The sequence below is a fragment of the Manis javanica genome, chromosome 6 (assembly GCF_040802235.1).
Source record: "Manis javanica isolate MJ-LG chromosome 6, MJ_LKY, whole genome shotgun sequence".
Lineage (NCBI taxonomy): Eukaryota > Metazoa > Chordata > Mammalia > Pholidota > Manidae > Manis > Manis javanica.
The window spans coordinates 51,123,212-51,139,621 of NC_133161.1; the positions used below are offsets into that span (position 1 = coordinate 51,123,212).

At 33.7% G+C, this 16,410-nt stretch overlaps 1 protein-coding gene across 4 annotated transcripts in view; it reads right to left on the reverse strand.

Annotated features, from left to right (window-relative positions):
• STK31 (serine/threonine kinase 31) overlaps positions 1-14,835 on the reverse strand; it is a 110,928-nt gene extending 96,093 nt beyond the window's left edge. The window contains exons 1-6 of one of the 4 annotated variants that reach the window (XM_073238693.1): positions 14,697-14,835; positions 13,012-13,058; positions 12,873-12,925; positions 10,651-10,749; positions 5,731-5,805; positions 4,133-4,291 (exon numbers count right to left, since the gene is read on the reverse strand). In XM_073238693.1, the coding sequence (XP_073094794.1) occupies positions 4,133-4,291; positions 5,731-5,805; positions 10,651-10,749; positions 12,873-12,925; positions 13,012-13,058; positions 14,697-14,755 (492 nt within the window). In that variant the 5' untranslated portion in view covers positions 14,756-14,835. Of the gene's footprint in view, positions 1-4,132; positions 4,292-5,730; positions 5,806-10,650; positions 10,750-12,872; positions 12,926-13,011; positions 13,059-14,574 lie in introns of all 4 variants that reach the window. The other 3 variants (XM_073238694.1, XM_073238695.1, XM_073238696.1) reach the window with 3 other exon arrangements.
• Positions 14,836-16,410: the final 1,575 nt, after the last annotated feature.

Sequence of the window (16,410 nt, forward strand, 5' to 3'; positions counted from 1 at the left end):
AAGGTTCAAGAAACTAAATCCTATAGGTAGGGAATAACTATTTTCTCTTGTTCAACTACTTAGTAATACAGAGGGCAGAAATATGACCTATGTTGGAGAAGTTCTTAACCTTTTTTTGTGCCATGGACTCCTCCTTTATCAGTCTGGTGAACCCTTTTGACTCCTTCTCAGAAAATGTTTTTAAATACATAAAATACATAGAATTACAAAGAAAATTATTTCACTGTATACATTTTAATCCCAGGTTAAGAACTCATAGACCTAGAAAGATGCATCTAAAAGGGCAGAAGATCAAATTATTTGTCCTGAAGGATCACCAACCATCACTGCCTATTACCCCCCAACCAAAAAAAAAAAAAGAAAAAATAATTTTAATCCACATGACAAAGTATTTTAAGTTAACAAAAACACAGGTTTTAAATACCATTTGACCCAGGAATTCTACCCACTCCTAGGAATTTACCCTAAGAATGCAGCAGCCCAGTTTGAAAAAGACATATGCACTCCTATGTTTATCACAGCACTATTTACAATAGGCAAGAATGGAAACAACCTAAGTGTCCATCAGTAGATGAATGGATAAAGAAGATGTGGTATATATACACAATGGAATATTATTCAGCCATAAGAAGAAAACAAATCCTACCATTTGCAACAACATGAATGGGGCTAGAGGGTATTATGCTCAGTGAAATAAGCCAGGCAGAGAAAGACAAGTATCAAATGATTTCACTTATCTGTGGAGTATAAGAACAAAGAAAAACCAAAGGAACTAAACAGCAGCAGACTCGCAGAACCCAAGAATCGACTAACAGTTACGAAGGGGAAAGGGACTGGGGAGGTGGGGTGGGAAGAGAGGGATAAGGGGGAAAATGGGGCATTATGATAAGCACACATAATGTAGGTGGGGGGACATGGGAAGGCAGTATATACAAAGACAAGTAATGATTATATAGTATCTTACTATGCTGATGGACAGTGATTGTAATGGGGTATGTGGGGGGACTTGATAATGGGGGGAGTCTAGTAACCATAATGTTGTTCAAGTAATTGTATATTAATGATATCAAAATTAAAAAGTTAAAAAAAAACACAGGTTTTATAAATTTTTCAAATCATAAAGTTTTTAAGTATATACCTTTTGAGAGGCTTGAATTCACCAAGGATACCAATATAAAAAGCATCACCAACAAATGAGATCAAGCAGGCAGGCAAAGCTTACAAATTAAAAAATATATTTCACTGATAGAGATCAGATTAAGATTTTTGATCAATAAGAATATAGTTTTTAGTTAACTCATTCATACAAAAACCCTCAGTTTCAACCCTTAATGTTGAAAGTTTATCTAAAATTGAATTACAATTTACACATCTAACCAGTGTTAACAAAAGTAACAGTGTCTGAAAATTATTGGTAGAATATGAGGAATTCTTAATATTTTGAGACACTGTCATTGAGAGCAACATACAAATTTAAATGTAAATAATCTACTTTCTTTAAAAGTTCCAATTACTTTAAGCTGAATGTTCCAAAGGCATACTATTTCTCACTTAGAACTATTTATGCAGAAATCTGATTTTTAGAATTTTCTCTGAAGTCAAATTCCTTTTAGTTATTTATGATCACCAACCACAATACAAAATTTTTCAACCATTCTCCCTGAATCATACATACCCAAAAGGACAGACCCTAAAAAAAAATACCTGAGTTCTCCTAAATTCTAACGAAAAGAATGACAGAGCAGATAGGAATTTTAATATTATACTTTATCATAAATATATGTTCTATATATTCTTTTTTAAATGTCAAATATTTAATTTTTATAGTGAAAAGTATGTTACATTTCTCATTAAATCCTGTGTGCTGCAAAGAGATATATTTATGTATTTCTTAAACATATTTAGGGATTTAAAAAGTTCAGAACAAACGTTTTAAATTAACCTGATCATTGGTTTAGAACACACTGCTTTCAATCATTAAAAAAAGATAGTGTCATTTTTCTAAGCTATATCATTCTGTTTCCCAAAATGCTAAGCTTTCGTAAACAATAACAAAGCATCACCTGCTTTCTACTTTTCCCTAAAGTTGTCTGGGTATACTAAAATACAGGCAAAAGGCCTTTAAACCCTAATTCCAATCTCTAGTTCTACTTCCTGATTCTATATAAAATTTTTAAAGTAAAAAAGGCATTTAGCACGTAATTTAATCTTCACTTAATCTTCAGCAATTTGTAACCACCATTGTGAGTATCAATTTCAACTGTGCTATAGGATAGGTGTGGAATTATTGGTTTGATAATGCACTGAAGGGAGGATTTAATAATATGGGTAACTGTTGAACCACTGTGTTATATACCTGAAACCAATATAAGATTGTGTATCAACGATACTTCAATTAAAAAAAGAAAAAGAAAAAAATGTACTTAAAGTATTTCAGTACCTAGGACACCCTCTGGAAGTGACTTTTTTTTTTAACTGAATCCTTATTATTAATTCATCCTTTCAAATGCTAGATAAACTGGATGCTCATCTAACAACACCTAACAGGCAGGAACAGGGAGATTAGACATTGAAAAATGAACACAATACTTTTCTCTACTAAGAGAGTCTTGTCTCTACCAAGCTATCTTGTCGGGAGGGAGAAACTACAACTGTACATTACTTACACTGTTTAGTAACTAAAACAGATGTAAGGGAACAATGGATGATGGGTATCAGCAAAGACTTTATATAGGAAATTATATTTAAGCTGAGAATTAATGGCTAAACATGGGCTTCCTAAGCAAACATTCAATAATAATTTTTTCCAGAAAACATTTAGTTTGCTATTAGCTCAACTCCAAGAAATAGTCTTTCTACTGAACTCAGGAATGCAAATACAAATAGTAACACCTTTTAAGAGTCTATGAAGCATAGAAAACATTCTCAATAAGCGAAGTTTACTCCTTCAGTTCCAAAATTTAACTTTCAAAAACTACCATTCTCCTTTGATTCATATTTCAATGAACATAAATTTTACATCACCTTTCTATGAGAACAGCAACAGACTTAAATTCTAGTCCCACCTCAGACTTAATTAGTTTTATGACTTCAAATAAGTCATTTATTTATTTATACCCAATTTATTTATTTGTAAAATAATAAGGTGAGAGCAGATGAATTCTAGGGTCTGTAAGTTTAAGATTCTAGGGTTCTAGGCATGCAAGAAGTTTAAAACAAGCCTATACCTTGGTCAAAACATTTATATTAAAGAAAAAAGTAATAAACTTCAGAGTTTAAACCAAAAATTTAGGACATAATTTTACAATAGTATCTATGCTTTACCCTACATGAAAGTCTGAGTTCTAAGTATGAGAAATGTCTCTTGTAAGCAACTATCACGCAGACAAAATTATACTCAAAAACCAGTAAGATTTAAAAACAAAAAAAAGAGGCAAATAGAGGTTTCCAAATTTTACTGTTCTTTATAGTATTGATTAAATCATTTTTCATATAAGTCATTTGAGCTGCTAAATAAGCATACAATTCTGATTACTCTGCAATGTAATGATACTCTCAAAAGCACAGAAGATTTAGAAGGACATAGGATTCCTGTAAGACTACCCCTGAAATAATCAGATGTCTTCCAGAATTAGGTTAATGGAAATGAATACAAACTAGAACCTAGATAGTACAACACCAATACATCAAACAGTATGAGCCTCTGCCAAGATGTTAAAATCTGAATAATTTACAGCTCCACTAATTAATTTCAAATTTGTGATATTTATGGCCAGAGGTACGTAAAGATCACTTTTATTTCAAAAATACTTTCTCAAAAACAAAAGATAACAGATTATATTCATCTTCTCCATCACATAAGAGACTATCTTCTTACACTTTCACATCAGAAGAAACTATTTATATTTATTACATAGACATATATATCACTCTTATCTGATCAAGAATCAGTTTACCTAGAAAACATGATCACACATATATTATTATATAATTGCTTTTGAATTATTCTAAAATTCATGTTTTTTACTAATTTATACAAGGTTTTATGTTAAAGAAAATAAGTGGAATTCAACTATACTTTTCAAGCACAGTTCTACTTCCAATAACAAAAATATTAAAATCAGTGACTTGCCTGATCAAACTGGGTAAGTTCTTGGCCAGAAGGAATCTGTAATCCCCAAAGTCTATACTTTTTGGCAACACTAGAAAATTGCAGATCCAAAGGAATCTCAACTATATCAGACCGATTTAGAATTTCAGCATTTCCATAGTCAATGTATCTCACCAAACACTGGGGAAAAAAATGAGACAAATAATAAATGGAAGTTAGATTAAATATATATAAAGAAACCACCATTTTGATGCTTTCTGTTAATTACCTGTAAATGAAAAACAGCATTTTACTTCAAATTGACAAAATGCATTCAGAAATGAAAGCCCCAGCATTATCCTCAAACTAAAGAAAACCCATAGTCCCTGAGATTCCAGTGATTTCTATAGTTTGTACTAGTTAACTATTACCAAATAGTACCATTTCCAACAGTACCTTTCTCATTTTGGCTTTTTTTTAACAATTGGTATTTAAGTAAATATAAATCTTTGATTCTGATAGCCCTCTTCTATATTGAATGTTAAAAATTCCAATATTTTCTTAAATTCAAAATGGAAACCTCTGAAAAGAAAAGCAAACTTATCAAACTTTCTTTGATAAAAACTAAACCCACTCCACATATTAGACCTTGGAGATGAATCAAATTCAAATTCACCCTCACCTCCAGCTCCATATGTTTAAAAAGTAAAAAAAGAAAAACAGTTTATCACAAAGTAAAAAGTTATCTTGCCCCTCAATTTAAAAAGTTAAAGTGAAACCAAAAGCAAGCACAAAATATCATCAGTTGTCAAATTGTGGGGAAAAGTTCTATTAGAAAAGTCAATTTCACTAAAATAAACCTTTATCTGTGACAGCAATAAATTTGTAAAGAAGTTATTGGGAGCATTACTCAAACTGTATCATCTCATCATCTCCTTTACTACATCTATATGTTTCATATATATATATATAAAACATATATATGTTATAAAACATTTTAAGTCCAGGGAAGCAGGCAAAGAAAAAAAAACTTTAAAAAAGCCTACAGCGACGCTTTTACACAAATGTGATGTGCAACTGCCACCAAGGACTAATCAGAATCTCATCTCAAAAAGCTAAACACAAAGAAAACTAAACAATCATCAATTCACCCCATTTAAGCAAGGCATGAAAAAAGCAGCAAGTCAGTCTTCACCATTAACAATATGCACATCGACTAAGTAAAAGAAACATAACTTCAGAATCAATCAAATGTGCTTTTCCTACTCAACCTTAATAGAATGAATTTTAAGTTACTCAGCAAAAACCAAACATAATTTTTAAGAACTGAGGTACAAAAATCCAACTAGTTGCCAAAAATAATCCACGAATTATGTAATCTATTCTTGGACAATCCAAGATAATTATATGATAATTTAAATTCAGACACATATTCCTGAATCTATCCCGGATTTTTTTAAGCCATTTATTTTTTTTTTGTGCTTACTAAAAAAAAAAACATGTTTTGATCAATTTATAAGTTCAATTGAACCAGATTCTTATTACCAGTATGAATAACCAATGAAGGGCTAAATAATCATCAAATTTTGGAACCAGAATAAATATTCCTTAGAGCAAAAAAACTGAACACTTGTTCCTGCCTTTTCATCACTGATGATTTTCAGTACTTTGCACCTGTACCAACATTTATCTTCAGAAAATAATCCACCATAAATCTACAAAGAAAAAAAGAAAGAAAAATTATTTGGCATTTTAGTGAGGCAAAGCATGATTAGATCAGAATAATGGTTTATGTTTATTAAGCACTTACTATATGTCAATAAGCACTTTATATGTAATAACCTATTTTATTCTCATAACACCCTATGAGGCAGGTACTTTGTTTTCACTATTATGTGCCCTAAGTCATGAGCTAATAAGCAGTAGAACCAGTATTCAAAATCAGGTATTCTAACTGCAGAATCCCTTATGCTATTTGGCTTCTTCAAAAAAATGGGGCTAGGGTAAGGAAAGACATAAAAAACAGAAAATTCAAAAAAAAAAAAAGGGCACAAGCATCAAAGGCTTAAAATCATACTGTTTTAATGTCTGAAAATATAACCAGTACAATTAATTGTTCTTAAAACATAAACATTCCAAGTACATGCCACTAAGTCTAATTCTCAATGTGGGATCCATATATTCTGCCAGTCATGAAAAATTTTTACACTTTTTACTTCATAAGGACTTTAGTGCTATTAAGTAGATAAAATTAAATGAGGTCATATCCTTAATACTGAGCCTTCAATTATTTTAAAGTTATATTTTAATTATTTAATAAAAGAACAACAAAATTTACATACTTTAAGTCAATTTCCCAATCTGAGCTCTACTGACATTTGAGAATGGTAATTCTTTCAGGGCGGCGGTTGCTATCCTCTGTCCTGTACACTGTAGGATGCTTAGGAGCATCCCCATGGCTCTACGTATACAATGCCAGTAGCGTTCCCTCTTAGCTGTGACAACCAAAAATGTCATCAGACATTACCAAATGTCTCCTGGGGGTGGGAGTAGGGGATAAAAAATGACCCCAGGTTGATCACCACTTGAAATCATACATTCTCAATGGGGGGAACAAGAAAGTGAAAACTGCTCTTTCAGGGGTGGGGCAGAATCTTAGGTATTACAATGGTTTGTAGCCCTCCAAAGTTTAACAGAGGAGTGGAGACCATTAGGGAAAAATACCTTAGAAGAGCATAATGAAAGAGGTTAAGGAACACTGCTTTAAGTGATGAATTTGAAATTGACTTTAAGTGTATCCCTCTGAACTAGGACAAATTCACAGATTTTAAAGCAAAAGGAATACACAGTGTGAAACGTAAAATTCTTTAACTCCCCAAAGCAACAAAGTACAAATCAGTTCAGACACACAAATAGATACCTAACAAAGCAAACACTACAAAGGACAGGTATGGTCAATTAGCACTTAAATCTGGTTCCCTCAGGTAACATTCAACAACTGGAAGGCAAGAAAGAGCACAGTGGCATGGTACCCTCTCCCAACCATCTTCATTTTTTGTAAGCAAAAAGATTTAACAGCAAAAATAGCTGATAATCAAAAGCCCTATTGAATTTCAAACTCTGAAAAAGGTCACACATTACCTTCATTTAAGACTTTGTAATAAAGCAAAACAGAACACAGACACCAAGAACGAACTAGTGGTTACAAAAGGGAAGAGTTTGGGGAGAGTAGGGTGGGAGAAGGGGATTTAGGAGCACAATAATTTGCAATCACAATACAGGTTGGTCATGAGGACAGTAGTACAGCATGGAGAATATGGTTAATGACTATAACATCTTATTACATTGATGGACAGTGACCACACTGGAGGGGGTGAGGACCTGAAAATATGGGTGAATTTTGAACCACTGTGTTGTATATTTGAAACCATCATAAGATTGTATATCAATGATACTTTAATTTTAAAAAAAGACTTTGTAATAATATACCAATACAATAACAATTCAATATAAGGCAAGTGACAGAAATGGTGTATCACTGCAATTCAGTCTAGGTAGGGGGTGGGACTACTTATATCCAGGAATAGAGATGGTACCCAGTCAAAATGAGGATCTGAAGTTCTTGGATCTGACAGTGTGAATAATCACAACAACCCTCATATATGTGTTTATCCCAAAAAGATCTGTCTTTAAAACACAGTCAGAACTATATATTCACTCTGTGCCTGGTCTCAGTCTCCTTCCACAATTCCACTATTCATAACCCATGACTTGCCTACATGATGAAAAAAAGAGAACCAACAACTCAATCACTATGGAAAATTTACAAAGTACATCCACTCCTGGCTGAGTAATCATTAAAAATGAGAAACCTATTATTGAAACTAGATATTTCACAAAGCAAATAATTTATTTTGCATTCAACAGAGGAAAAGTAGGTATGTCTTAACTTATAACACTATTAAAAAGGCATAGACAACAAGGATGCTAAAACTAAAAACTAAAAACTTTACTAATTGCATTACCTTATCCATTTGGATGCTCAGCTCCAAGCTACATTTCTTCCTTTCTTCTAAATTTCTTCTTTTTACACATTTTTATATATGCCATTAGGGTTTTAAGTATTTTAAAATAAAACTAATAAAGACATTTTATTAAAAGAAAATCAAAGTATTTCAGGTGTCAAAAATAAGACTTTTTCCAAATGTTCTTCAACCTGCACCTCCTGAAAATAATTTAATGATTACACTAATTTTACTCTACACTAGGATATATGTTTATGCTTTTGTATTTATACAAATGGGCTCATTTTACATACACCATTTTGTACCTCAATTCATATCAAAATAGAGAGATCTACTTCTCTCCTTTAAATAACCAGGGCTTGGAGCCGGGTGAGGCAAGACAGGTACTCATGGTACAAAATTTAAAGAGGTTCTGAGGTACCTACAATTACATAAGAGCCACCTTAAATGTTACATTTACACTACCCTCTTATCAGCCCCCAAAATGATTAATTAGTATTCCACATAGGATCTAAGATAATTCATTACCTATTCCAATATAAGGTAACAGTTAAGAAGGTGATCTCTGTGAGTTTGAATACTTGATCCACTATTAACTAGCTGGTGGTTACCATAAAGTTATCCTAACTGTGCCTCAATTTCAAAAAACTATATAAAACATTAACATGTGCCTCACAGGGTTTCTGTGAGAAGTAAATGAGTTAATACATGCAAACTGCTTAGAATACTGCCTCACACAGGGTAAGACTCAATAAATGCCATTACTACTACTATTATTATTACTACTATAGTATTATATTGAAAGATATTAAATAAAGGATATTTAGTTATCATGTAATGAGTTAAAGGACACGTAATTTGCCTATTACAATTAATGCTGCAATGAAATCTCTGCAAAACATATTTGTGTACTTATAAAAATGTACAAAGGGTAAACTCTTGGCAGAGAAATTGATGCATCCAAGATTATAGGCATTTTTTCCTTAAAAAGGATGATTAACACGTATACAGTCACCTGGTTTTATTGGAACAAAGATTCCAATAAAATTCAATAAAGAAAAGATGGTCATTTCAATAAATAGTGCTGACATAATCGGATGTCCATATGAAAGAAAAATTAAATTTGACCTCTACTTCACATAACCAGATTTTACTGGAGGTAAACCACAGCCCTAAATGCAAAAGGTAAAAGCTTCTAGGGGAAAAACAAAACATAGAATATATTCATGACCTTAGGATAAGTAAAGTGGTCTTAAATGGGAAACAGAAAGCAAATACTAAGAAAGTGAGTAGGGAAGCCAAAGATTAGGAGAAGACACTAGCAATATATATATAAGACAAAGGACTCATATCCAGACTATACAAAGAATATATTTAGAACTTCCTACAAAATCAAGACAATCTTGAACACGGGGAAAAGATGTGAATAAGCACTTCACAAAAGAGGATATCCAAATGGCTAATAAAACTATGAAGACATGCCTAAGGCTCAGCACTCATTAGGAAAATAAAATTAAAATCACAAAATAACACTCCACACTATCAGACAAGCTAAAATTAAAAAGACTGATAATGCAAAAGGTTGGTGAGGACATGGAGGAACTGGGAGTTTCATATTTGGTGGGTAAGGATGAAAATTCGTTCAGTACTTTTGTCAAACTGTTTGGCCAGAACCTACTAAAATGAAATATGCCTATCCTCTAACTTAGCATTTCTACTCCTAGGTAACTAAAAAGAAATGAGTCAATACATCCAATAGAAAGCTGTATAAGGATTTTATAGCAGTTTAATTCAGAATAGTCAAAAACTGCAAACAATCCAAATTCCCAACAAAGAAAAACAGATAAATTGTGGTATATTTATACAACGAAATACTGCATAGCTTGAGAACAAACTACCAATACACTACACACAATAATATGGATGAACCTCAGGAAGTATACTGAACAAAAGAAGCCAGACATATACAAAAGAGTACATATTATAAGATTTAAGAAGAGACAAATGAATCTATGCTGATGGAAGTCTGATGATGATTACCTCTGTTAGGGAGACTACTGACCAAGAATTGGTGGAGAAGGGGCCTGAGGGAATTTTCTGGGATGATGGAACTACTAGTATATTGATCTGGGTGGTGATCATACAGATGCATACATATGTAAAAATTCAGCAAGCTGTATATTTAAGAGATACATACTTTAGTGTATATAAGTTATACTTTCAATTAAAAAGGAAAAAAAAGATTGTCAAATTATTCTATATAGACATCTTTTACAGATTTTTTGTGAATCAGTGTCAAAGGCAAGGGTTCCCCATTTTGCTCACCACGTATATTCAAAGCTTAACACAGTTCCTGGTACAAAGCAGATAGTCTGTATGTATTTTTGAAAGAATAAGTTTATGACTATAGTTTATACAAATTCTGAGAATCTGCCTTTTCCTATGAAATACATCAAAAATTCCAAAAACAATATGTAAAGACATAGTAAAGTTAACACAAGTCATGGAATAATTATACCCAAGAATATGGCTCACCTTCCTTGGATCAAGATTCCCAAAAACTGAATTGGCATGGGGACAAGCTTCAGACAGTGAACCACTGATCTTCATAATATCCTTATTTCTACTGATACTCTAGAAGGAAGAATAGCATAAAAGTCAGTAAAATATTCTTTGACAGTGTTATACAATTGGGAGTTCTACCTCCCACAGTACTTAAAAGATTCTAGAACATTAGAAATTAAATCAAATTCTTATGTCAGTATTTCTCCATAATTCAAATGAGTTCTTTATAAAAATGCCCTACAGATTCAATGCAATCCCTAGCAAAATACCAACAGCATTCTTCAACAAACTACAGCAAATAGTCCTAAAATTGATATGGAACCACAAAAGACCCCGAATAGCCAAAGCAATCCTGAGAAGGAAGAATAAAGCAGGGGGGGATTATGCTCCCTGACTTTAAGCTCTACTACAAAGCCACAGTAATCAAGACAATTTAGTACTGCACAAGAACAGACCCACAGACCAATGGAACAGACTAGAGAGCCCAGATATAAACCTAAGAATATATGGTCAAGTAATATATGATGAAGGATCCATAGATATACAATAGGGAAATGACAGCCTCTTCAACAGCTGGTGTTGGCAAAACTGGACAGCTACATCCAAGAGAATGAAACTGGATTATTATCTAACCCCATACATAAAAGTAAACCCAAAATGGATCAAAGACCTGAATGTAAGTGATGAAACCATAAAACTCTTAGAAAAAAATATAGGCAAAAATCTCTTAGACATAAACATGAGCAACTTCTTTATGAACATATCTTCCCGGGCAAGGGAAACAAAATCAAAAATGAACAAATGGGACTACATCATGCTAAAAAGCTTCTGTACAACAAAGGACACCATCAGCAGAACAAAAAAGCATCCTACAGTATAGGAGAATATATTTGTAAATGACATAACTGACAAGGTGTTAACATCAAAAATATATAAAGAACGCACATGCCTCAACACCCAAAAAGCAAATAACCCTATTAAAAAATGGACGGAGGATATGAACAGACAATTCTCCAAAGAAGAAATTCGATGGCCAACAGGCACATGAAAAGATGCTCCACATCGCTAATCATCAGAGAAATGCAAATAAAAACCACAATAAGATATCACCTCACACCAGTTAGGATGGCCAACATAGAAATGAATAGAAACAACAAATGCTGGCGAGGATGCAGAGAAAGGGGAACCCTCCTACACTGCTGGTGGGAATGTAAACTAGTTCAACCATTGTGGAAAGCAGTATGGAAATTCCTCAAAAAACTAAAAATAGGAATACCATTTGACCCAGGAATTCCACTCCTAGGAATTTACCCTAAGAATGCAGGAACCCAGTTTGAAAAAGACATATGCACCCCATTGCAGCACTTTGTGCTTTGCTCTCTATTTAAAACTCAGTAAACTTATCTGACTTGAAACCTGCCAATAGAAAATTGGGACTATTCTACTGGTGCTTACAATTTTATGACAAAGATAATGTATCTCAAATTCAAAATTAAGCCATTAGAAGGAGAGGGGGCACGGAGATGGGTAAAATAGGTAAAGAGGATAAAGAGGTACAAACTTCCAATTTTAAAGTAACTTAGTCACGGGGATGGATGTACAGCACAGGGAATATACACAATAATACTGTAATTTATTTTTATGTTGACAGATGTTAACTACATATTTACTGTGGTGAGCATTAAGCAATGTATATAACTGTTGAATCACTGTGTTGTACATCTGAATCCAATACTGTATATCAACTATGTTTCAATAAAAAAGAGAATTAAGCCACCAGAAAAAAAATGACAGATTTAAAAACTCAGTATGTTTCAAGACACAAGCTTATAAAAGGCCTCTAGATGGGACTGAAACTTCATAAATACAAGTTTCTCAGAATCTCCAGTAATTAGGCAGTTTAGATTGTTGATGTTACATTGTGTGAAATTTTGAAACTGCAACTACAATCTTGCTGTTTTATTATTTAACTCCGTGTACTATAAGCATACTACTCACAATTCAGGTATTAAACTCAGCTGTAAGTCATTTGTCTTCTAATAATGCCTTGTGTTAAATAGTGTCGATAAAAATTAGGCACTGAAAATGATGATATATATCCATTACCAGGTTTTTATTTTTGTTCTTGTTGGAGAGGACCTGGGTGAGTGGAGGAAGGGGTAGGAGAGGAAATCAACCAAGTTGCTATTTACCTGGGCCCAAAATGTTACTGCATCTTCCACATGACTTCCAACCACATCTTCAACTAAAACCAAATCACAATGCAAGGAAATTAGAAATTAATCAATATATCTAGCTCTTATATTAAAAAATTTTTTTTAGTGTCAGTACCTTTATTGTAATGTGTATCTTCATCCATCTGGACATTTCTTGAAAAACTAAAACAATTCAATACCTTGTATTAGGTTCTAATAATCTGTCCATTAACAGTGAATAAAGAAAGATGAAACCATATGACGTTCAAATTCTCACAAGTATGTTTTGACCTAAATAAAATTATTAAAATCCAAACTCTAAGATCTTAAAGATATTTTCTTCAATTATTCTTCTGTTTTGAGTGTACTGTATTTTACAATTTCATCATAGATAATCCTTATTTGAAATTACCTCTTAAACTAAACTTGTACAAATTTACACCGAAGCAGATAGTTGAAGCACATTTTGATCAGTTACATAAATACTTCAGAACAATGTGCACATTCTTTCAAAATTAATGCCTTCCCAAAACAACAGCAGGATTTTCACAATTTAAACAAAAAGAAATGCTACAAATATATAGAGAACAAATGCTTCAGACTGGTAGTTTTAAAAGGTACCATGGTTTCTGCTTTAGAAGACAGCCTGCAATTAGACTGTCTTAAAATGACAAGACTATAAAATGAATCAAATTTTGCCCACTAGCAAAAGTAATTTCATTACATATTATACTACGCCACCTACAAAATATTTCAAAATAAACGTCTAGTAGTTTATAATTTTATCCTTACACATTAGAATATTGCATTTTACATCCATAAATGTTAGTTCTTTAAGTGAAACTGAAAATACATTTTTTTAAGAACTTTAAAAGTTACCTAAGAGCATCACTATACCAAAGTACCAAATGCTCTCTCCACTACAGAAAGAGAAATGTTAACTCTGTTGTCACGGGGGAAGAGGGTCATAAAAACTTTTTAAACTTTATTCTTCTAATTTTTGCTAACGCTTAAAATTTGTTTTCACATAAAGTAGCATCAAAACATCTTCAAAACAAAGGATTCTTCTCCCAAGACTGATCAAAGGGAATTTAATTGAGCAAAAGTTGTAAAACCAAGTTGTAATCTGAACCGTTTGGGGGGGCTATATTTTACTGAAAGACACTGGCTTTAGTAAAAATGAAAATGTTCATTTTGGAAATCCCACCACAGTCTAAGAAGCTATTTCTATAATAGTTTTAAAATCTTATTTTAAACGGGGTCAAAAGATTTGTCCGTGACTATTATGAAGGAACTAATACTGAACACACCTGCTACAGACCTGGATTACTAAATGGCACTTACAAATCTACAGTTCACGGTGAGAGTTTTGGATAAGCGAGTCCAGGCCCCTCCTTGACAACTATTTTATGAGGGATTTGGACATTAAAATGGCACAGAATTTGCAGGAAGGCAGAATTACAAACTGCAACACCGTTTTCACCGAGAACGCCCAGGCCCCAGCCGGTTTCGCCTCTGGGCAGGGCACTCAGCGGCTGGGATCCCTGTCACCCTCACAACTAGGCAGACGCTCAAACACTAAGGCAGGCCAGGAAATTGGCCTCACCCCATACCTGGAGGCCTAATGGCAACCAGGGGTGAAAACAGGTCCCTGACGAGGCCACCATCTGACCTGCCAACTACAAGAGGACTTACTGACCTCACACTTTCTGCTACAGAAACGGTAGAAAAGTGCCCTGGCCCCCACATGACAGGGCCTCCGGATTCCGCCGCCGCCACCACGGGTCCCTCTGCCCACTCCGCGCACGTGCAGAAACATACCGTGGGGGCCTCGAGCACTTGAGCTCCACCCTGCGCTTGCGCGCGCGGCTCTGCGCCATCGTCCGGTTTGGGAGCACCGCCTCGTTCGTTTGGCCGCTGTGGCCGAGGTCTGTGGGGCACGATGGGCGGGGCGACGCACGAGGGGCCACGCACACAGGAAGCACAGCGCGGAGGCTGCGCACTCAGGGGGTTTATACCCTGCACCTGCGGAGTAATGGCAGGTCATTTCAACGCTTCAAATAATGACGCCTGGTAGTGGGTTTCGTGAACTTCCTAATCTGTTCATGTTGATTTAAACCAAATTAGAAGAAACCCAAGTTTCTTTTTACAAGATGGAAAGGAGAAATTGAGTTTGGTAAATGACTGTGATTTTCAGATTAGTAGCTTTGCAAGAATTTCTCAGCCCAAACTTAGCATCAGATCTCTCTGATGTTGCAGCCTTTTTTTTTCACATGAAGAAAACAATAATATATCTCAGCTCTCTGGTTATATGCAGATGTTACACATGTGGCAAATCTTGCACAACAGTTGAAAATTCTCCCCATTTTTTGGAGATTGAAGTATAATCAACATACAGTAAACTGCACAACCTAAACGTGCATAATTTGGTAAAAATGAACATATATATACACTGTTGAAGTCATCTTTACAGATTAAGATAATCATTTCCTTCACCCCCATAAGTTACCTCATACTTCTGCATACTTGGCTCCTCCAAGTGACAGACTATGCTGTCACCATACATTAGTTTGCATTTTCTAGAATTTGATGTTAATGAAATACAGTATGTATTTTGTCTGCTCTCTTTCACTCAACATAATTGAGATTCATCCATTTTATATATATCAACAGTTTCTTGCTCTTTAATGCTGAGAGCACTATTCCATTGCATGGTTATACAACTTACCTACTTTTTAATAAACATTTGGATTGTTTGATAAACAAGTCTGGGCTTGATCCTAATAAAAGCTGCTATGAACAATCATGTGCAAATCTTTGTATGGCATATGTTTTTATTTCTCTTGGGTTAATACCTGGGAGTAGAATGGTTGGGTCATATGGCTGTGTGGTTTTTTTTTAAAGAAACTGCTGAACAGTTTTATGAAGTAGTTTTACTATTTCATATTCCCACCAGCAGTGTTTAAGAGTTCTAGTTGCTGCATATCCTCACCATTTTATATGGTCAGTGTTTTTAAGTTTAGATATTTATATATAATGATACCTCTTGTAGTTTCAATTTGTATTTCTTTATTGAATAAAAATGTTGAGCATCTTTTAGTGTTTATTTTCCATCCATATTCCTTCTAAGGTGAAGTTTCCAAATGTTTTCCCATATTTTAACTTGTCTTCTTATTGAGTTTTGCAGTTCTTTATATTCTGTGTATACAACTTAAGATTTGCAAATGTTTTCTCCCAGTTTGTGGCTTGTCTTTTCATTCTCTAAAAAGGGTATTTCAAAGAGCAGTCACTCTTAATTTTGATGAAGTCCAGTGTATCAGTTTTGTCTTCTATGGATCATGCTTTTGTGCTGTATCTTAAGAAATCTCTTGTCAAACCTAGGTCACAAAAGTTTTCTGTATTTTCTTCTAGACATTTACATGTTTAAGCTTTACATTTAGATCTATAATTCTTTTTTGAGTTAATTTTTATATAAGATGCAAAGTATGAATAAGTTTGTTTTGTTTTTTTGTATATGGATATCCAAGTTTTCCAG